The sequence below is a fragment of the Euphorbia lathyris genome, chromosome 2, assembly GCF_963576675.1.
Source record: "Euphorbia lathyris chromosome 2, ddEupLath1.1, whole genome shotgun sequence".
NCBI classification, from domain to species: domain Eukaryota; kingdom Viridiplantae; phylum Streptophyta; class Magnoliopsida; order Malpighiales; family Euphorbiaceae; genus Euphorbia; species Euphorbia lathyris.
In genome coordinates, this window is record NC_088911.1 from 35,472,263 (window position 1) to 35,494,930 (window position 22,668).

Here is a 22,668-nt window from a genome sequence, read left to right on the forward strand (position 1 = left end):
AAGTTCATGGAGTCAATCTATTATTTTGGACAAGTTTAAGGATCTGATGATATATTAGACCTTAAACTAATAAATATTATTGAAAAATTTAAAAAAAAAATATAAAAATATTAGGATTTTGTTTTAGTCAAATATTTTATTATAAATTAATTGGGGTTAGACCATGCTTACTTTGTTTTTTCCACAATTGGATGGTGATTAACTTTGACAAAGTAAGCTCATCCAATGGTAGAAAAAACAAAGTAAAGCTTACTTTATAAAAAACAAAGTAAACATATTTATAATTATATAATTATTTAACTAAAATTTATTTAAATTGACTTATTCAATTTGTTTATATCAACTTATTAATCTTTTAAACTTACCAAATGATATACATTTCCATTTATATTTAAATCTCTCTCTGCTCTCCTACTTAGACATGGAAAAAAATTAGTTACATCATTTTAATAAATTTAAAAGAATAATAAGATACTTTATAAATTTATGAATGAATTATTTTTTTACAGCTAATCAACATATTTTTTTTTTGTTTAAAAAAACATATTTTTAAATTGGAATAAATTATCAAAATGACTTTAAATTTTTTCTTGAAAGTATTAATTTAATCCTGAATAATGGAATTTGCAACCTCAATATTTTTAAAATTAGTATTTGTTTAAGAATTAAATTAGTATCATTTCAGACCGTTGAAACTAAAATAATAATATTTTATAGATTAAGGTTATATAAAAACTTCTGTAAAAAAAAAAAAAAAAAAAAAAACCCTTCATCTCATTCTGTTACCTTATTTTTTAAAAAAATTGGTTGGCATAATGTCTTAGAATGTTGACAAGGCCGTTATCTCCGGCATATGGTGGGGTGTAATTTTGGGATTTGTGAAATTAGGCATTCTTCATTACACTTGGCAATACCACAACACAATTGAGATAAACATGTACTAGTATTAATGGACTAAGGCCCTGTTTGGTTCAGCCGTTAGCTTACAGCTGTTACTGTTAGCTGTTGTAGTTAGCTGTTGCAGTAAGCTGTTTGCAGTTAGGTAATTGGTAATTAGTGTTTGGTAAATTTATAAAGAGTTGTTGCTGTTAATATATGAAAAGACAAAAATACCCATATTCTTTAACAATATAAAATAATAATATAAATAAACATGTTGTGTAAATATTGATAAAAAATAAGGGTAATTAATTTATTAGTCTTTATATTTTGACAAAACACACTGTTTAGTCCTCAAAAACACATTGTAAGGATGGTTAATTGGAGCATTCTGATTTATTGAAGGTGATTTTATACTTGGTGAGATCAATCCTTGTAAGGTTAGGATTAATAGATCTTATAGAATTTGAATTAAGATGAAAGTAGAAATTGAATCCTTATGAAAGTAGAAATTGAATCCTGTTAAAAACTAAAGAGGGATGAAACTAAAATTTACTAAAGAGGGATGAAAATGAAAATTTCACTTTGATGGAATGGGATCTGGCATTTTTTTAAAATATATATTTGGAGAGATCAGTAAGTTGGTTTGGGATAAATTATTGGGCAAGAAATAGGTTGCCGTTGGTTAAAAAAAAGGTTGATGTTTATATTCTTTTAAGAATACATGAATAAAAATAAGGTTAATTTTGTCAAAAGTTAAACAGCTAAAAACGGCGTTTCGTGAAAAGCTCCAAATTGGAGCTTTTCGTGAACCGCTGCTGTTCGCTCCAAAACCGCTAACCGTTGCGGTTTTAAAATCATAACCAAACACTATATTATTAGCGGTTTGGTGTAAAACCGCTAAACGCTCCTGCGAAACGCTAAAACAAACACCCTCTAACTCATTCTTTGATTGCTAAAAGTTTGGCCATCAGGAATGCCTACAATTAGTTCCCATATTTGAGGGATCAACCCAACAAAATATGATACTTTTGTTACGGGTGTAATTGATCTTTGTAAGTAAAAATAAAAATAAAAATAAAATTAATGAATTTTTATATTAGTTAATTTCATTTTTTTTTATCTAAAATACACATGGATACATTAAAAACCAAAACAAAAATGCAATGTTTGAACCAAAAAACCAAAATAAAAATTCTTAGAAAATTAAAACAACTCAAGGGTGTTTGGTTGGTCATTCATTTTCATGCTCATGTTTGTTATTTCACTTCAAAATAGAAACTTTTAGGTGTTTGGTTAGTGACACATTGTTTACTTTTTACACCTGAAAAGTAGCATTTTACAAAAATAGGGAATATCTGCCTTTTGGAAAAACAACATTTTCCAACAACAAACCGTAACAATAAACAACAAACAACAACAAACAATAGTTAAAGCAAACGAGCTCTTATATTTAATAAAAATATTAGCTTTATAAAATAACTTACTAACGAAAGAAAGTACTACATCACTAGAATATCAATTTCACTTTCATCTGGTTAACATCTCTTTTAATTTACCAGACCAAATTAATATTTTAATATGAAATATTTAATATTAATAACTTAACTTTTTCAAAAGAAAAATTAAAAATTAATAACCCATACCAAATATTTTTATTTAAATAATTTTCTGTAAATATGCAGAAAAATATCATTGAATGATTTACAGTTGATATTTAAAACCAATAGACAATGGTATCTTGAGGAAGGATTCTAAAAATAAAAATGGATATGATAACATTATAATGTGAAGTTAGATATTAGACAGGGCTTTGAGTAGACACATGGGATGTAGGGATCTCCTACTCCTAACAAGAAGGACAGTCCCTCCCTTCATAGCTGCTATTTTTTGGTACAATTCTTTGATTGGTAATATTGGATGAATGGTCCCATATATATATGTAAGATGGATTCAATAAAACGTCAGAAATTCTCACAATGTGAATACAAGAAAATAGCCATTCAAAGTCCAGGTACATTCGGTCACACCCAAAATGCCTAAAAAATCCTTTAATTAGCCATTTTGTACAAAACCCCTCATCCAACATCTAACTAATTATTTCCAAGGTTCCTCTTAAAGGCCCATTTAATATGATGTCAGAGCTAGGGCATCCCTCAGCTATAAATTGTGGGTAAACCTGTTTATGAGCCACGATTTTTACGAGAATTGACTCGATACAATCCACATCCGCTCAATTTCATACATAGAATAAGTCGGATTTGAGATTTGTTTAGATAGCTAAACTCAATCTGACCCGATTCAAACTTATATTATATACATTTTATATATGTTTCTATTACCTTTATTTGATTTTCATTATTTTATTAAATATTTATTTTGTCAGATAAAATTATCTTTGTATAGTTTTATTGAATTAATTTACTAAAGTTTTAATTTGTTCTATTTATATTAATTATTTAATATAAATATATATTAATTGGGCCGATTAGACTGAACTTGAGTACCTTATACAGCCTGTGCTAACCCAAGGCTAATTTAAATATAATATGGACTGGTTTGGCTTGACTAAGTGTAAAATCTGATTATACTTGGCTCGAACCCAGCCCAGTCCAGAGTAGTCCATGAACTAATCTAATTGTGGTGACTGTTGTTCAGGGCCAATCAACTAAAGAACCTAAATTTCCCTATAAAGAGGGCCCAATAAAATAGAGAAAATCAGAAGTGGCCTATTTAAAAGTGAAAGAGGTATACATCTCCTCCTGCAAGACCATTAGAGACCAAAGCCCATAGAGGAAAATGATCTAGCAAGACCCAACTCCAACTTTTGATCCATTAATATTTAAAATTTAATTAAACTTCAGAAACTTAATTTTTTTTTTTTAAAAAGAACCTTTAGAGTTAGGAAATTAAAAAAGAAAAAGAAATTTTATTTTTCCTTCATTCAAGAAGTGGATTACGTACGTACATGTTATTAAAAGAAAACCATATACACACATCTATATTAGTTGTTTTCATCCACTATTATTAGTCTTTTTTTCTCTCTCTCTCTATCACTTCAAAAACATTATTTCTTATTCCTCATCAATTTCATATCGTGGCAGTATTAGTTATTTTTTACTTGAATTTCTTTTTTTTTTTTTTAAATCAGTTTATGATTTCACGCTCCAGCTTTGTTTACAATCTTTGCTTCTTGTAGGTTTTAATTTCGGTTTTTGAGTTTTCAAGGTTAGAAACACGGTGTGAACATATCAAAATGAAAAGTACAATTATTTTTAGAAACGCCAAGTTACCATGAGTCATATTTAATTTATTTATTCTTTGTTATTTTTGAACTTATTCATTTTCTAGTGTTCAATAGTATTAAATATAATTTTAAATAATTTGAGTTTGTGGGAGATGTTCAATCAAGTAAAGGAACCACTGAATCGTTTGGAGATAGATTTTGGAAGTATGTGAAACATAAAATTGACAAAGAGATACGTACTTGATACCATCATGACAAAGCTATTGGAAATGATGATGTGAAAAATTAACATAAAAACATATGGTTCCAAATAAAACGAAAGTATCTACTTATTTTATTTTAAAGGGTAATTAATTTATTAGTCCCTATATTTTGACAAAACACACTGTTTAGTCCCTGTATTTTCAAAAACACACACTAAAGTCCCTAACGTTTTTCTCGGTGAACTGTTTAGTCCCTAATGTTTTTCTTGGTGAACTGTTTAGTCCCTGCCGTTAGACTCTCATGAAGATTCTGTTAGTCAATTTGGATTTGTGTTCTTCTTTTCCTTTATTTTGCTTTCCTTTAAACTCTAATGCATCTGAAATCAACTTTGAGTGTTCTTGTTCTTAATTTTCTTCTTAATCGTTCAAATTCGTAAGCGTTGAGTCTGTTCTTTTTATTGTTCTCCATGCAAATAGCTTCTTCTTCTAAATTGGATTACTCTTCTGAAGTTTGAAGGTAAATAGTAAAGGGTAATTTAGTCATTTCCGAAGTCATAAACGGTAAAAAATGTAACAAACAGACGGAAGGACTAAACAGTTCACTGAGAAAAAGGTTAGGGACCTTACCATGTGTTTTTGAAAATACAGGAACTAAACAGTGTGTTTTGTCAAAATATAGGTACTAATAAATTAATTATCCTATTTTAAATCTTACAGATGAAGAGCTCAAAGTAGACCGGTAAAAGATGAAGAACCCAACTTGTAAACAATGAAGGGCCCAACTTGAATAGACTGGAACCTAATGTAATTTTGCTCTATTAATTCAAACCCGGCTCCTTAAATGCAAGCCTAGACGGAACGTGCATGTATCCAGCCCGTGAACAGACCTACTTTTAACCACTGGACTAGCACCCTGTGGTTACTATATAATTACTCTAGGAACAGGCAAAACCAGAATTTGGATCCTAACCCAAAAATGAGAGAGCAATTAACATTGAATTAGACAAACATGAAATAAATTCTTTTATTATAAATATTCACATAGTAACAGAACATGAACATACACATAGAAATAACTTAATGATTATTCAGATATACATGATGGATGGAGTAATTAAAATTTAGTAATTACCGCAGTTATTATTCCAATAGTAATATGAAGATCAATGAATGGAAATCCCCAAACCAGTAGAAGCAAGTTTGTTAACAAGAGCAAGTGCATTACTGGTAATATAAGTAACTCTCGAAACCTTAAAACGAACACCTCTAATTTGTTTACTTGTGTAAGAATCTGGATCATCATATTCAAATCCATCCAAGCAAGTGTCTTCATCTGTAAGTGCAGCACTCAACCATGTTGTAACATCCCCCATCTGAACATCAAATTCTGAGGCATCCAGTTTCCTAAGTATCCCAAGCGACCTGTGAATCAGCCAATACGGGATTAATACAATTTACAGAGATAACTCGTTTAACGGGATCCACTAGACACTACTATATCATTTTTGTTGGCTTGTTACATTTATATATCATTAGATGCAGATTGGAGATGTGACGAGCTATTCCATCTCCACCCTCATCTATAATCGAAATTTCCATCTCCGCCTCATTAAAAAAAATCGCTACATTAAAAAGAATAGGATAAATTTGGCCCATCCCTGCCCAATTTTGTTAGTTTTTCTAAACTAATATTCATAGTCGATTTGATTAATATAATAATTAGGTAATAATTATAATTTGAACTCACAATCAAAATGAAAATGACAAAATACAAAATTTTAAATATTTAATATCTTTTCTATCATTTTATATAAAATTTAAAGAGAAAATCGCCTATATTTAAATTAGGTTATATTGATTTTAAAATTTAAAGATATAATTAATACGTTAGATTAGAAATTATTTGGAATGTTAGAAAATATATATAGTATATACTATTAATATTTATGAGTATCTCTATAAGTAACTCTAATGGTAATGAGTTAGAGGTTCTTATGAGACGAGAATAATTATTACCATCTACAATCTATCTATGGGAACAGAGATACTTTTCTTCTGCATATTGAGAATAGATATTGGGGATCCTGACCCTAATTGGGCGGCATCCAATGGGTGTATAGATTACGTGCTCCATTGACAAGCCTAATTAGAGGAGAACGAATTCTACATACAAAACACAAAAGTCCAATCTTAAGCCTAATGTTTAGGATTGATGAGTTTTTTTTTTTATTAACAGAATATGTGTAATTTTTATAGAGTGGTTAGAACGTCGAAAGTTGGAGGGTAACCAAAATCTAAAATTTTGCACATGATAAACATTACGTTTAAGATTGCATTGTTTTGTATATTGATGCTAAATTTTTCCTCCTTAACAAATTTTTTATTTTATTCCAATTATATAATCACATTGAACATTAAAAAAAAAATATAACATGATTATGACACGACAATCCGTTTTAACATTCTTACCGGTGAAGATTATCAAGAGTATCTCCGAAGCATTCAATGCAATCAGAAAGCGCAATTACGTTTCTCCTGCCTTTGATGGACTTCTGTTTCTTCAATCTGTTAAGATATTGGGTAACATTTTTTGCCTCACCAATACTTACAGAAACCCCAGCTCTCGCCCATATACTTGGACTCTTCTTGGCCGTGTGTGAAAAGGATGCAAGTGAATGAATACATAAGTTCTGGTACCTTGTCACACTGCAAGCATCTCTTACATAAGCATCACCAGAAATTGTGTTTTTTACCCATGAAAAAAACAAGGTGAAAATGAGAATTTTGGTCACTAATATTTTCATTTTAGCATAGACAAGGTAGAAAGAAGAGGAGGGTTTTATAAGCCTAGGGTGACCTGGAAAGTGTATTTTTTAACAGTGGGCTTTAATGAAAAAAGCAAGAGTCTGGTGAGTAATGTGTAATAAAGATATAATATTTAGGTTTAGATTGGTGAATAACATGTGAATTGGCACTGCCAGCTGAGTTTCGTCATTCATATATATGCCTGACGAAAATATTCTTTTTTGGGCAAAATAAATAGGCCTCTCATCATTTTTGGCTTTTTATTGATTAATCTATGGTTTATCAATTTGATATAGACTAAATTACAAAACTAATCCAATTGATAGATCCGTTTATATAACTTTTCTAAAATATTTTTAGTATATATTATTATAATTTAATCATTCGGAGATTTTATCCAACCTCATGAGTTCGCAGTTTATGATTTTGCTTCACAGCGGAAGTAACTGTCAATCAATTGTCTCCACAGTTGCTTCCACTGCCAAGAGATTGCATGAATTGCTAAGACAATTCATAATAAAAATCACACCAAACAAGCAAAAATTGCACCACTCTCATTTCCGGGTGGTTCTGCCACTGTTAAAAGGTCACTTGTCCTTCATTTTCGGGTGTTTCATTAGCACTCGAAATTGTTTAAAGTGATATATTGTTGGTCATCTGATTTTACTTAAATTGACATATTGATCCCTTAAATTTATATAAAGTGACGCATGTATCTCAAAAATATACAAAAAAAAAAAAAAAAAAGTTACTTTATTTTTTTTTCTCTTCTCTCTTTTCATCGCTCATGTTTTTTTCTTACCGATATTGTCCCTTTCGAAAATCTCTGGATCCGCTATTGCAATCGGGCTAATCCTCATTGACAATAAAACAAGTTGTTGATATGGTGATTTCAATGATCACATATATGGTAGGACAATTAAGCACAATGTGAGAAGCTTATAGTTGATGATGAGTGAGGCTTAAATGCTATTACAGGATTTTTTAGCTTGAAATAGTTGTGTGGTGTTAAGTGTAAAGATGATAATGTTATGGTCTTGTTTGGAAATTTTGAGTTTGATAATACGCAGTAGAAATTTCGCTATCAAAGATATAGAAACACATATAAGAGAGAACACGCCAATTAGATACGGTAAATCCACTTCCACTCTCAAATCAATTCCTTCACACCATAATATATTAATTATAAAAATAAATTATGTAGCCAAACTGTTTTGATAATTGGGATAAAGTATACCAATATTTCCAACTAAGGGCAATAATGTTATAAATAAAATAATTAAAATTTTAGTATATATGAGACTCACATTGTAATAAATATGGTTTTGCGAGTTTATCCTTAACACCCTTAACTTATTTTGAAAGTATAATCTTATGTAGCTACCTTAGAAGGATACACGGAGTAGGAGAAGGATGCACAATGAGCTCTTCCGTACAGGACCTCAAATTTAAGAGGTCCAATTTTTTTATTATACAAATCTAAATAAATTATTGTTATGTGAAAAATTAAGTGAATGTTAACTTATCCAGAACATTAACGCTTTAAGGGTATTAAGGGGCTAAATTTTTAGGGTAATTAATTTATTAGTCCCTATATTTTGACAAAACACACTGTTTAGTCCCTGTATTTTAAAAAACACACAGTAAAGTCTCTAACGTTTTTTTCGGTGAACTGTTTAGTCCCTGTCGTTAGACTCTCATGAAGATTCTGTTAGGCAAATTGGATTTGCGTTCTTCTTTTCCTTTATTTTCCTTTCCTTTAAACTCTAATGCATCTGAAATCAACTTTGAGTGTTCTTCTTATTGATTTTCTTCTTAATCGTTCAAATTTATAAGCATTGAGTCTGTTCTTTTTCTTGTTCTCCATACAAATAGCTTCTACTTCTAAATTGGATTTCCTCTTCTGAAGTTTGAAGGTAAATAGTAAAGGGTAATTTAGTCATTTCCGAAGTCATAAACGGTAAAAAATCTAACAAACAGACGGAAGGACTAAATAGTTCGTTGAGAAAAAGGTTAGAGACCTTACCACGTGTTTTTGAAAATACAGAGACTAAACAGTGTGTTTTGTCAAAATATAGGGACTAATAAATTAATTACCCTAAAAATAATTAAATTAGATATTGTATAATAAAAATTTGGGTAAATAATTATAAGGTCCCTGTGTTTTTACCTAATACACTACTTAGTCCCTATGTTTTTAGAAATAATTATATAGTCCTTCAGTTTTTGTTTTTGTTAACTCCTTAGTCCTTATGCTTGGGTCAATGGTCAAACTATACTAAATAAATTTTAAAATACCAAAATTACCCTTTATTTTATGTTTTAATAATAAAAACATCTATTTCTCCTATTATATATTTTTTTCTCTTTTTTCCTACAAAATCACAATCTTTCCATTATAAACTCCAATATAAAGTAATTGATTTATTAATTGTTATAAAATTATAGAACTTTAATTTAATAACGTAAAATCTATTGACTAAAAAAATAAATGAAAAATATTTCAAAAATTATTAAAATAGGAGTAAGACTATCATTGTAAAAAGGTTTTACAATTCTAATAAATTTTACGAATTAAGAAAAAAATATATGATTTTTAAAAAATTATAAAAAATTTATAATAATACTTAATGTTAGTTTAAAGATATTATATCAAAAAAAAAATTACAATTTAAGAAAATTAATAATACATTTTTTAATTCCCGACATAATTCTCATGATTCCTGGGTCTTTGCTCGACTAGCCATCCAGACGGAAGATCAAACAAACTTCCAGAAAAGTAATGAGAACCCGAGTTTAGAATTGAGGGTGACTCGGTTGTAGAAACATTATTATTATATGAAAGTGTTAATTTTTTTAATAAATAGGGTCTAATTTTTTTCATTTAGCACAGATCCAAAAAATGTTTAAGACGACCCTAGAAGGATACTCAGAAGGTCCATGATATAATTCATCCAATAAGATACTGACTAGAAAATGAGTTAGATTACGATGGATATAATAGAGTAGAAGGGAAAGATTTCCATGTGCTCAAATCTTCCATAAAGTTATGCACTTGTTCATATTCGTGAACGTAGAAAACTAGAGATTTTTACTCAAAACTTTACTCCTACTTAAAATGAGTAGTCGGGTTATACTCCAATCGCTGTCACTGTTCTTTTGAAAGGAAGAGAAGACTGAGTTCTAGCTGGAGTTACAGGAATAAGTAATCCAAAGAAGGAAGGAGCGAGGCGAGATCCGTTTAGAGTGAGTGTACGAACGAGACTTTCTCTCTTTTTGCGAGCGGAAGGAACGAAATCCTACTCGAAACTTCCCTTCAATCACACATCCGTCCCTACAACAGCAACTGAAATAGAGCCACAGAATCGAGCCCATAGAGGTGAAAAAAACGTTATGTCATGTGAAAGTGGAAAATGGAGGAAAGTCATTATAGGTCAAATAAACCCCGTGTTAGGATTAATGAGTTAGGTTAACCTATATGCTGAATATAAACATATTATATTATTAAGACCTTAACACAATAATAAGAAGCATAACAATCAAGATTCGTTCTTCATAAACGAATTTCATACTCCAAGAGGTAACCCATGCGCCTCTTTATTTATTCAGATTATTTAAATGAAATATTCCAACCAATTCAGACACGAAAATTGACGTGTCAATCATGTTGGAAAGAACTCTACTACTTATAATATGATAATCATGTGGGTCATGTCATTATTCAGGTTATTTTTTCTATTTGAAACGACCGAAATAACTTTATTGAAACAAGGCCTAATACATCAACAGCTTCCTGAATTTTGCAAGTGTCTTACCAACTCCCTAAACTTGTTTATTTCGTATTACCAGCTCCCTAAACTTGTTTATAAAAGTAGATTAGCTCATTGAACTTTGCAAGTGTCTCACCAACTCCCCAAACTTGCTTATTCTGTAACAATTAAATACAAAAACCATAATACTAACTCTCGATCCTCATCCATTCAATCTCTCAAACCTGCAAAACTAACTCTTATAATAGGTTGAAAGGTAAGAGAAACGAAAAATTACATCTCGAGATGAAGACGTATTTTTAGAATTTAGGTTTAATAAGTTTTTGTATTTAGTTGTTACAGAATAAACAAGTTTAGGAAGTTGATGAGACACTTGCAAAGTTCAGGTAGCTTATCTACTTTTATGGACAAGTTTAGGGAGCTGGTGATATGAAATAAGCAAGTTTATGAAGCTAGTACGACATTTACAAAGTTCAAGGAGTCAATCTACTGTTTTGGATAAGTTCAAGAAGCTCGTAATGTATTAGACATTGAAATAAAAAATAAATTTTGAAACAAGATAAAACAAATTGAAAGTGTTTCATTATTTCTATTGAGACAACAGAAGGGGATGGGAAAGAGTGTGGGAATAGAGATGAGATAATTGAGAGAGGCATGCGGTCAATTTGTGTTGTGTGAAAAGGGTAATTAATGGAAACTAGTGGAAGATATGAAGAATAAAATAGAATCCCAACTTACTTTAATTAGTTTTGAATCATTTACTCCACATGAACTTAATAAGTGCTGATTCTTTATAGAAAAAAATAGAAAAAATAAAAATATTATATTTTTTTATATTATAGCTATTAAAAATATTAAATGATATAATTGTTGAATAATATTAAATTTAATAATATTATACTTTTATTATTAGTAATTTTCAACCTACAAAATTTAAGCTAAATATTTTGATTTATTAGTGTTAGCGGTAGAGGTGTCAAAATGGCTAAAAAGATTGACCCAACCTATTTAATAAATGGGTTGACCCAACCCAACCCATTTAATAAATGGGTTGTAATAACCTATTTGTATAGAGGTCAAAATGATCCAACCCATTTATTAAATGGGTTACATGGGTTGACCAATTTAACCCATTTAACTAGATCTAATTAAAAATTTGTTCATTTCAATTTCAATTAACATACACGTAAAAAACTATTAGTCCAAATAATGTAATGTTCTATAAAATCAAACAACAATGTAGTAATCATCTAAATCATCAAGAATTTTTGAAATTCCAGAATTTTCAAAATTTCAGAATTTTCAAAATTCCAGAATTTTTAAAATTTCAGAATTTACGGAATTTCAGAATTTTTGAAATTTCAGAATTTTTGATATTCCAGATTCTGAAATTTCAGATTTTGGAATTTCAGAATTTTCAAAATTTTCAAATTTTTGGAATTCCAGAATTTTTGAAATTCTAGAATTCTTCAGATTCTGGAATTCTAGAATTTTTCAAAATTCTAAAATTTCTGAATATCTGGAATTTCTGAATTTTTGAAATTCCAGAATTTCCAGATTCTAGAATTTTAGAATTTTGGAAATTCTAGAATTTTAGAATTTCTGAAATTCCAGAATTTTCATATTCTGGAATTTCAGAATTTTCGAAATTCTAGATTTCCAGATTCTGGAATTCTATTATTTTTCAAAATTCCAAAATTTCTGAAATTTTAGAATATCTGGAATTTCTGAATTTTTGAAATTCCAGAATTTCTAGATTCTGAAATTTTAGAATATTGGAAATTCTAGAATTTTAGAATTTCTGAAATTCCAGAATTTTTAAAATTATAGAATTTTCGAATTCTAGAATTTCAGAATTTTCATATTCTGGAATTTCAGAATTTTCATATCCTGGAATTTCAGAATTTTCATATTCTGGAATTTTAGAATTTTTAAAATTCTAGATTTTCCAGATTTTGGAATTCTTCAGATTCTGGAATTCCAGAATTCTTCAGATTCTGAAATTCCAGAATTCTTCAGATTCTGAAATTTTAGAATTTTTGAAATTCCAGAATTTTTGAAATTTTAGAAATCTGAAATTTCAAAAATTTTCAGAGCTCTGAAATTCCAGAAAATTCTAGAATTTTGGAATTTTAAATTCTAGAAACTTATGGAATTTTAGAATTTCTGATCTATGAAAACATGAAACCATGTGTTTTTTTAAATTAACCCTTAATTTTATAAGTTTTCTTTTGAGAATATATAATTTAATATTTCATGGAATTAGAGAATATTATTTTTTGTTTTAGACGTTTTGTATGAGAAATAAAAAATATATATTTATTAATTATTAAATAAATGAATGTTTTGACGAAATTATTTATTGGGTTGTCGTCACATCCTTACATTTTATAAATAAATAAATATATTATTTCAAAGGAAACTATATATAATGAATTGAAAAATATACTAATATTAAAGAATAAGCTAAAAGAATAATTCTGATTTAGTGGATGAATAATTCAAATTTCATTCAATAATTCAAATTTACTAATATTAAAGAATAAGTATTTGTGGTTGTTTTAAGATGAATAAGAAACTAATGGGTTATTGGGTTGACCCTGCCAAAAACCTATTCAACCCTTTTATTATATAGGTTAAATGGCTCAACCTCTTTATGACCCAATTCATAAAAGGGTCAACCCTAACCTATTTAAATGATGGGTTAAATGGGTCAATAAATGGGTTATGACTCATTTTGACAGCTCTAGTTAGCGGTAGTTTTTTTAAGATAAGGTACGTTTATGGTTTTTGGGGAAATATCAATTTAGGTTTCACGTACAAAATAGTACCAATATAGGCTTAACGTTTAAAAAATGTATCAATTTAGATCTCAAGAACGGAAAGGACACGTCATTCCTATTACTTCGTTAAATTCTGATTTCTCCCTCCACGTACAATTGGTTTGATACGTTAGACCCGGTCCACCGTAGAAGTTCTCCTTCAGGCAGTCCGGCTGTGCCGAGCCCGACGGTGTGGCATCGTCCTCCTGCAGGTTTTCTAAAACTGAATGTGGATGGTGCTTCGTTTGCGGACGAGTATGTGGCTGGGTTTGGGTGTATCGTTCGGGACGAGTTGGGCCAGTTTGTTGCAGCTAAAATGGTACCTTATGGCCCGCCCGTTAAAGGCTTCATCTCCTTTTAACGCCTTAGCCATTGATTGTCAGTTTTCATTGAACGAGTTTTCTAACTGCTCTATTCGATTTGTCTGTCGTTCCGCAAATTCTGTTGCTCATTTGTTAGCTAGAAGTAGTATTTTACCTTTACATCGATTGTGTGGTTTTCTGTACCCCTGATTTTATTTGTAATATGCTTCTTCTTGATTCTTAATATATGTTTCTTTGTTGTAAAAAAAAAAAAAAAAAAAAAAAAAAAAAAGTTGAACTTCACTGAAAAGAAAGTCTTCGAGGTTGTGTAGATAAGCAGGAAGGTTTGTTTCTGCTGGGGTCTTGTATGTGGCTTGGGGTTTTTTTTTCTTGAATGATGATATGTAGCTGAGCTTTTGTGTTAGTACTATGGTTTGAAGCTAGCTATAGGACAAAGGCTTTCAGAAGGTTATATTTTCGGATGGTTTTCAAGTGATTTTTTTCAAAATATTTGGGGTAGGGTTATGGGATCAATGGTATGGCATAGAGGGACAGTCCTAAGAATTTAAGGCCTTAGGCGAAATAGTATATGTATGCCCGTTTGGTTGCTCATTTTCATGCTCCTGTTAGCCTAAGCTTCTAAATTCATCTACTTTATCTTATGGATATAGGTTATTGATATGGTATTAATTTCTCAACAAAGCTCATACAATCCATTAAATTACAAAATAACGAATATTACTTTACCGCGCGCGTGTATACTATTTAATAATATATACACATAAGGATGATAAAATGAAAAATTATGACAAACTGACAGTAGTATATGTAAATTAAAACTTGAAATTGATAGATCCAATTTTAAAAATACCTTTGATCCATGTATAACAAAAATAAGAATCTATAGGTGAATTTGTGGTTCAACAAAGATCCTAGATGATGAGAATCATTTGTGGTTAAAACACCTTGCTCATGTATATAGCAAGTAATTGCTTTGTAAAAAAAAGAAAACTAAGTCCCCAATTCATTGAAAGCACCTCTCTTGCTCGGTTTATCCACTTCCATATCCACTAGCTAAGAAGCCTGCATTTGTCAATTTTATCATATCCACTTCCATAAAACAAAAACTTCAACACAAAGGCAAACACACAAAAATACTATGAATGCATCATTTTGTGTTTGTTGTGCCCTAAGCACAACACTAGACTTTTAAGGGCAGATCACTCGCTGTGAATTTAATGTTCTTCTTAGCATCAGAATGTTCGGTTACTCGACACCTATGTCTTTAAATCCCTGACACCCTATGAAGCACCGACTCGGGTACGGATACGGATGCGGACACGGCAAACGGCATTTTTAGCAAATATGAGACACGGGTGCGGTAGGCCACGGCAAATTCTATATAATTAATTATATATATATATATTAGATATAAAATATATAAAAAAACTTGTTAAATCACAAAACAAATCGAAGAAGGAAGAGAAAAAAGCCCTAAGCATTTAATCGCGATAAGTTTTTTTTTGTCAAATTTGTAATTGAACCATAAGTCCCCGCCGTGTCCCACCAAGTCCCATCCGTATCACTGCCTAGTCCCATCCGTGTCCCATGTCACCGCCGTGTCCCGGCGAGTCCGACACGTCCACGGCGACCCAGGGAAGAGTCTGTACTTCATAGCTCACACCTTTATTTGCTGATATTGTAGACTTTAAAGTTAACATGGAACTGTTGACTCAAACTTTCATCTAGATACGGTTCATGTCATTTCGACAAATAAGGGTGCCGAATAGTAGCGAATACAGACTTAAAAAGTTGGGGGTGCCAAATTGCACCCCATTAACCGCTTTTTGTGAAGACAAGGGATCTTAAACATCCCTCTCAAGGGTGGTTCCCGAAAGCAGGTAAACCAAACGGAACCTAATACTTTTTAGATCAGCTCGAACTTCCCCCTAAAAATCTACTTGAATGTTAGAGAAAATGAATACCTTATTGAGGATTAGGATAATCATTCAAATAGGAGAGAAAGATCTGAGTCCAACGATCTCTAAGTTGGTAAGGATCCTCGGAGCTATCTTCAACTTCTGGAATCCATAAATTATCTTCAGCTTTTACAAGGCACCATGTTATAGATGCTGGAGGATTTTCAAAGTCGCTTGGATTTGCTCTCTTCCTCTTATACCTCTTCTGCATCTCATCCTTTCCTTTCCCACTCTTGCTCACCTTCCACATTTACACACATTTTTCAATTAGCTAAACTTCGTTAATAGTTTTTATTATTATCTCTAACATATTCCCGCTCGCCGCAAATTCTTAAATATTCTTACCTTCTCATGCTTCTGATCAGTACTTGGAGTTCCTCTCTTCCTCTTGTTCTTCTTCTCCATCTCCTTCAATGGATTGCTTTCCTTCACCTCTCCTTCTTCACTCTTGTTCAACTTCTATATTTAGATAGATTCGTTAATAGCTTTTATTATTATTATATCTGATATATTCATGCTCGCGGCATACTAGGAGCCCGAGCGTGAATGAATCAGTAATTTATTAATGCTGAGTAAATATATATTCTTACCTTTTCATGCTCATGATCAGTACTTGGATTCAATGTTGATCCATCTTCTATTTGGAGTAATTTTGATGATGATGATTCCTGATTTTGTTCGGAAATGTATTCCCGAGCTGCTTTCATTGACCGGAATTGTTTGCCGGTACATGCCTCATAAAAATACTGCATTTACAATAATCTTTGTTAAGATTAATTATTAGTTGAAAGATTTAAATCATATGTAATAAGTGTGCATATAATTTCATTCAATTTATTTAATTAGAAAACGACAAATATCACTTTTCTCGTGTCATATGTACTAATAATATACGCACGTGTAAAATGTACAATTTATCTTATGTACCGGTTAGTTATAGAAGTTCATATGTACTGTCTTCCTAAATATAGTATAAATTTATCAACAAAGAATCATTCAATTCATTACAAAACGACAGTACTCATGTCGTATATACTGTTAACAATATATAAGCACGTGTATAATGTACACTTTATCTTAGTACAAGTTTAATTAAAATGACTCTATTACCACTAAATCATAATTTCTTATGTACCGGTTAGTTATAGAAGTTCATATATCTTTTTTTTTTTTTTACATAGTATAAATTTATCAACAAAGAATCAATCACTTCGTTAAATTACAAAACGACAAATATTACTTTAATCGCATTGTATATATTTATATGTACATATTTACGTATAAATAGATGCAACGATCCATTATATTATTGACATTAATTTATATTTGTTTTTAAAATAATAATGAATTTATGAGAAAATGATTACAGTTGACAAGAATGAATATAAACATGATGAGTCCACAGTAGCAAAATATAGTACTTTTGTGCTTATACAATTACTTTGAGATAACAATGTATTCCTTAAGTTTTTTGGATACTTATACAATTAATTTATATTTAACTCATGTTATAAAAAATAGTTAATTAATTTTTTCTCACTAAAATCATTGTTATAAAAGAATTGGGATTTCCTGCAGTTAAGACGTTGAAACTCGAAAATTGATAAATAGAATTTTAAAAGGGTTAAGGTGCAAAAATACCCCTAACGTTTTGGGTCAGGAGCAATTTTACCCCTAACGTCTAAAATGGTGCAATTTTGCCCCTAACGTTTGTAGCCAAGAGCAATTTTACCCCTAACGTTGATAATTTGGGTCAATTTCAGACACTATTATAAAACACAGATATTTTTGTTCATTATTTTGTACCAATTGCCTATCAATTCATTCTAAAAAAAAAGGATTTCGTTTGATGAATTATTTCTGAAATTGACCCAAATTATCAACGTTAGGGTTAAAATTGCTCTTGGCTACAAACGTTAGAGGCAAAATTGCACCATTTTAGACGTTAGGGGTAAAATTGCTCCTGACCCTAAGTATTTTTTGTACCTTAACCCAATTTTAAAAATAGGAATCGAAAGGTGAATTAAGTTTAAGAAGTAAACCCTAGATTGCTAGGGTTTCTTCACTAGATTGGGGATCGGAGTCTTCTAAAGGGAATCTAACACATCAAACAATCTTTTATCCATCAATGTTAACACAGATCAGAAACCCTAAATTAAGTTGAAGAAGTAAACCCTAAAAAAAGAGAAAAGAAGAAGAACCTGGTCTGATTTCCCAACATAATTCTCATGTGTCCTGGGTCTTTGCTCGACTAGCCATCCAGACGGAAGATCAAACAAAGTTCCAGAAAAGTAATGAGAACCCGAGTTTAGAATTGAGGGTGACTCGGTTGTAGAGATTGCTTCCACTTCTTCCAATATTTTTTTCAATCTTTCCAATGTTAAAGCAGATTTTGATCTTGGTCTCCTGGGTGTTTTTTCTGTTTTGGGTGTTTTTGCTGTTTTGGGTGTTTTTGCTGTTTTTGAAGAAGGTAGAGAAATGTTTCTCTCTTCATCTGTTTCGAATTTTACAATACTCCAATTATCTTGAATTTCTGCAGATGATAGCTTTGATGTTTCAGTCATGTTGAATAGGAAAAGAAGATAAGAAGATTGAAGCACAGACAGAAGAGAAGAAAAGTAGTGTGTTTTTCTACTAAGATATATATAGCACACACAAGTGCTAATTCAATGTCCAGATTCTGTAAATATATGTCCACATTTCACTAACCTAGTATCCAAAAATTGGACCTGTTCATGGGTCGGGATGGGCCGGGCACAATGCGTTTTTATCTAAAACTGTTCATCACAGGCCCAGCCCAGCCCGCTGTTAATTTAGGCGGGTTCGGGCACAAAAATCAAATTCCAATAAGCTCAAGCCATGTAAACCCACCTAAATATATATGTATAATTTTTACTAATAAAAAATAAATTTTCTACTTAAAATAAATATAAATATATAAATATATAAATTTATTAATTAATATTAATAGGCGAGCCGGACTGGGTCGGACCGTGCTATTTTTATAAATCTCAAGCCCGCCAAAAACATGGACTTTAGCGGATCCGTGCTCGGCCTAAGTATAAATTTTCTTGTTCAAGTCCGGTCCAGGGAACATGGGTCTGACTAGACTGGACGGGTACCCGGATCCATGTCTAGAGAACAGGTCTAGTGAGCATTGATCTTTGATTAATTTATTATCTTTAAAGGTTGTTATTTTTTAAATGTTGAAGTTGCTCCAATGGAATGGAAGAAAGGAGAGCAAAAGTATTACATTTGAATATTTGATGAATTATTTGGTTCATTTTATTTTAGGGATAAGGTAGTAAAATAGGTTTATGGTTTTTAGAAAAGTATCAATTTAGACTCTATATACAAAATAGCATCAATATAATCCTAACATTTGAAAAATGGTAGCAATTTAGGCATTGATAACAGAATGAGATACGTCATTAATATTACTCTGTTAAGTTTTGTCATTATATATATATTTTTTTAAATATTAAACCTATATTGATGCTATTTTGTACGTGAAATCTAAATTTTATTTTATATAAAAACCTTGGTCAATGGTGTCGGAAAGACAAAATCTTCGGGGGCCCGAAAGAGAGAGGTGCTAATTGTTCCTTCCTCTGGAAAGGACTTAGTGCTGTGTTTGATGAGTTCTGCTTGGGAGTTGGCCTGGAGGTGGGGAATGGTAAGTCCATTAGTTTCTGGTTTGATAACTGGATTGGGGATAAACCGTTAATTGAGGTGTGTTCTTCCCCCCCGCCTAGTGATATACGCAACTGGAGGATTGCCGATATGGTTGACTCGGAAGGGGACTGGATCTGGTCAAAGTTTGATACTTTCTTTAGCCTTGAGACTCTCCTTAGAATGCGGGGAGTGAAGGTGAGTAATCAAGAGGAAGACTTGGATAGGCACTGTTGGGCGCTGACTAACAATGGAGTTTATTCTTGCAAATCGGCCTTTGAAGCTTTCTCTCTCTTTAGATCTGATCCTCCCTCGGATGTGTGGAAGTCGATTTGGACCCTTAAAGTTCCTTTCCGTATTAGGAGTTTCCTGTGGCTGGGCGTTAAGGACATGCTTCTTACTAATTCGGATAGGCACAGAAGGCACTTGGCTGATTCTGGAGCTTGCAGTAGATGCAGAGGCCATGTTGAGACTTTGTGCCATGCTCTTAGAGATTGCTCTAATAGTAAAGAGGTTTGGAGGACACCATATTTTCTCTTCCTTCATGGCACATTCTGAGGTCGACTGGTTCTCTGATGGTGTTAGAGGAAAGTTGCTTCCATACATGGAGCATGGTGACATTTTCTTTGCTATTATCTGTCACCAAGTTTGGAAATGGAGAAACGAGGAGATTTTTGGAGATAAAACTGTTTTTATGACAAACTTAGCTGATTTCTTCTCGAAAAAACTTTTCTCTATTATCGATAGTTTCAAAGGAGAGTCCCTTGCCAGAGCCTCTCAGTGTTGTGATGTCCATCTCGTGGGATGGAGCAGGCCAAGAGAGGGGGTTGTGAAGCTGAATACTGATGGTTCCTGCCTCAGTAACGGTAAGATTGCGGCTGGAGGTGTGCTTAGAGATGTAGGGGGCGTCTGGCTTTCTGGGTTCTCCCAGAATTTAGGGTTGGGTTCTTCCTTTTCTGCGGAGCTCTGGGCTATTCTTACTGGAATCAATCTTGCTAAAAGGCTGGGTGTTAAGAGGCTCTCTGTGGAGTCTGATAATTTGGAAGCAATCAAAATGATTTCTGAGAATCATTCTATGGGTCTTAACAGTCGCAACCTCATCAAAGCTATTATAAGGCTTTGCTCCTCCTTTGAGTTCGTAGAGTTCAGACACATTTTTAGAGAGCAGAATCGTGTTGCTGATCGCTTGGCGGCGGCGGGCCATGAAGGGACGTTAGGCGTTACTACCCTTCCTGTTTCCCCTAGTTTCATCTCTCATCTTCTCTTAGAAGATAGGATTGGGGTTAGCTTCCCTAGGCTAATTCCTGGGTAGTTTGTTGTTATTCGTTTTTCTTTTCCTTTTCTACCAAAAAAAAAAAATAAACTAAAGAAAAATAATTGTTTAAATACTTTCCATCCTTACTTGTGGTAACATAAAAGAATAAATACCAGATTCAATTACCAGATTTCACTATACCAGATTTCACTATCCAAACATTGAATATCCATCCAACTTTTATTACTATATATATATATACTGATTACTATTTTACTATATCTTCCATATATATACTACTCTAAATAAATATGGGATAAGTTCAAAAAAATATATTGTGATAAAATATGTTAAATATAAACTGAAATTTTGAGAATAAACAAAGAATAATAAAGGAGTAAAAATAGATTATTTCCTGATTAGTTTATTTCACTCAACTTGACCCAATTACAAGGCAAATACTTATCATCTAGGATGACTCTTCACTAAAATACACGGCTTTTCACTAAACAAGATGACTATTCATTAAACAACACAACTCTTTATAATAATTCTATTCAAGTCTAGCGTCAACAAAATAGTACTTGTGGTTTTTGATATTAGCATAAAAAATGATTTTTAGTAACACGGTTAAAATTGAAGAAATTTTATGTCCTATCATTTTTGTTTGTCTAGATATTTCATTTCGCTATTTTTATAAATATACAAAATAACTTCAAGTCATCATTTTCACTAGAAATTTTTGTCCATTGAGAGCAGACAATGGATTCATCTAGACTATTATTTCGAAATCTATCTTCTCAGATGCTAATCTTTTGTTTTTGTAAATGAAATTATGACAAAAAAAATTGATTGGACATCTCTATTGATTTTAGTATTTCTTCATCCGACTGTGAGTTGTCGGACACTCCCTTCGTGTGATTTTTCATTTTTGACCAGGGTTTTCATGGTTGCTTCTTAGGGACTTCCGATGTTACTTCCAATGGATAGTAAGGTTTTTCCATCATCTAAATACTGCTTACTTTTCAGGAGAGCCTATAGGGAATCGTATCGCGTAGTTCGATATTATTGAATACTTTGAAAATCTTGGTTTGTGAAAGAACAATTCGTCACCCTGTTCCTGCCAAGCGGTAAAATTCAATAAAGTCGATCCTGAAGGACAACCCTACCATCTAGAGACTAGGTTCATAGACAATCACTTACTTTGTAATTTTTAAACACATTTAAACTTCAATTAATGGTTTTTCTATATTTTCTACGGTTATTTAAAGTTGTATATATCTACATTAGTACATTAATTGCAGTATACTTGTAAGGTAATCTAAGATATCGAAAATGGTTTGGGAAAGGTTTTGTTGAAAATAATGAAAAGGGTTTTATTGAAAATAAATATTTTATTAAACCATGATTTTGTAAAGAAAGTAAGTTTCAGGGATTAAAATCATAATTTTTTATGGAGTAAAATTGAGAAATTATATCTTTTTGGAGTTTTAAATGTATTTGTAAAATTTTAAAAATAAAATAAAGTTTAGGGCTAAAAGTAATATTTTAATCTCATGAAGGAACCAAAACTAATAAAAGTCAAGTTTATTTACTTTTAATAAATTCATTTGAAAAAATATACATATATAAAATAAATATACTAAAGTGTAGTTAATATTTCAAACTAAACTCGTAAGTGCGTAAATTAATTAAGCAAACAAAACGTTAGGGATTTTATGTCCCCTCAGTGTG

General features: G+C 31.3%; 2 protein-coding genes across 2 annotated transcripts; both read right to left on the reverse strand.

Moving 5' to 3' along the window:
- Positions 1-5,328: 5,328 nt before the first annotated feature.
- LOC136220378 (pectinesterase inhibitor 6) lies at positions 5,329-7,149 on the reverse strand. The gene is made up of 2 exons (XM_066008200.1): positions 6,799-7,149; positions 5,329-5,751 (listed from the first exon to the last, which is right to left on the reverse strand). The coding sequence occupies exons 1-2, from the start codon at positions 7,131-7,133 to the stop codon at positions 5,493-5,495; spliced, it is 594 nt and encodes a 197-aa protein (XP_065864272.1). The 5' UTR covers positions 7,134-7,149; the 3' UTR covers positions 5,329-5,492.
- A 7,719-nt stretch (positions 7,150-14,868) lies between these two features.
- On the reverse strand, positions 14,869-18,641 carry LOC136220572 (methyl-CpG-binding domain-containing protein 7-like). Its single transcript, XM_066008388.1, has 5 exons — positions 18,209-18,641; positions 16,598-16,753; positions 16,353-16,466; positions 16,014-16,248; positions 14,869-15,111 (listed from the first exon to the last, which is right to left on the reverse strand). Exons 1-4 carry the CDS (start codon positions 18,569-18,571, stop codon positions 16,015-16,017), a joined length of 867 nt encoding a protein of 288 aa, XP_065864460.1. The 5' UTR covers positions 18,572-18,641; the 3' UTR covers positions 14,869-15,111; position 16,014.
- Positions 18,642-22,668: the final 4,027 nt, after the last annotated feature.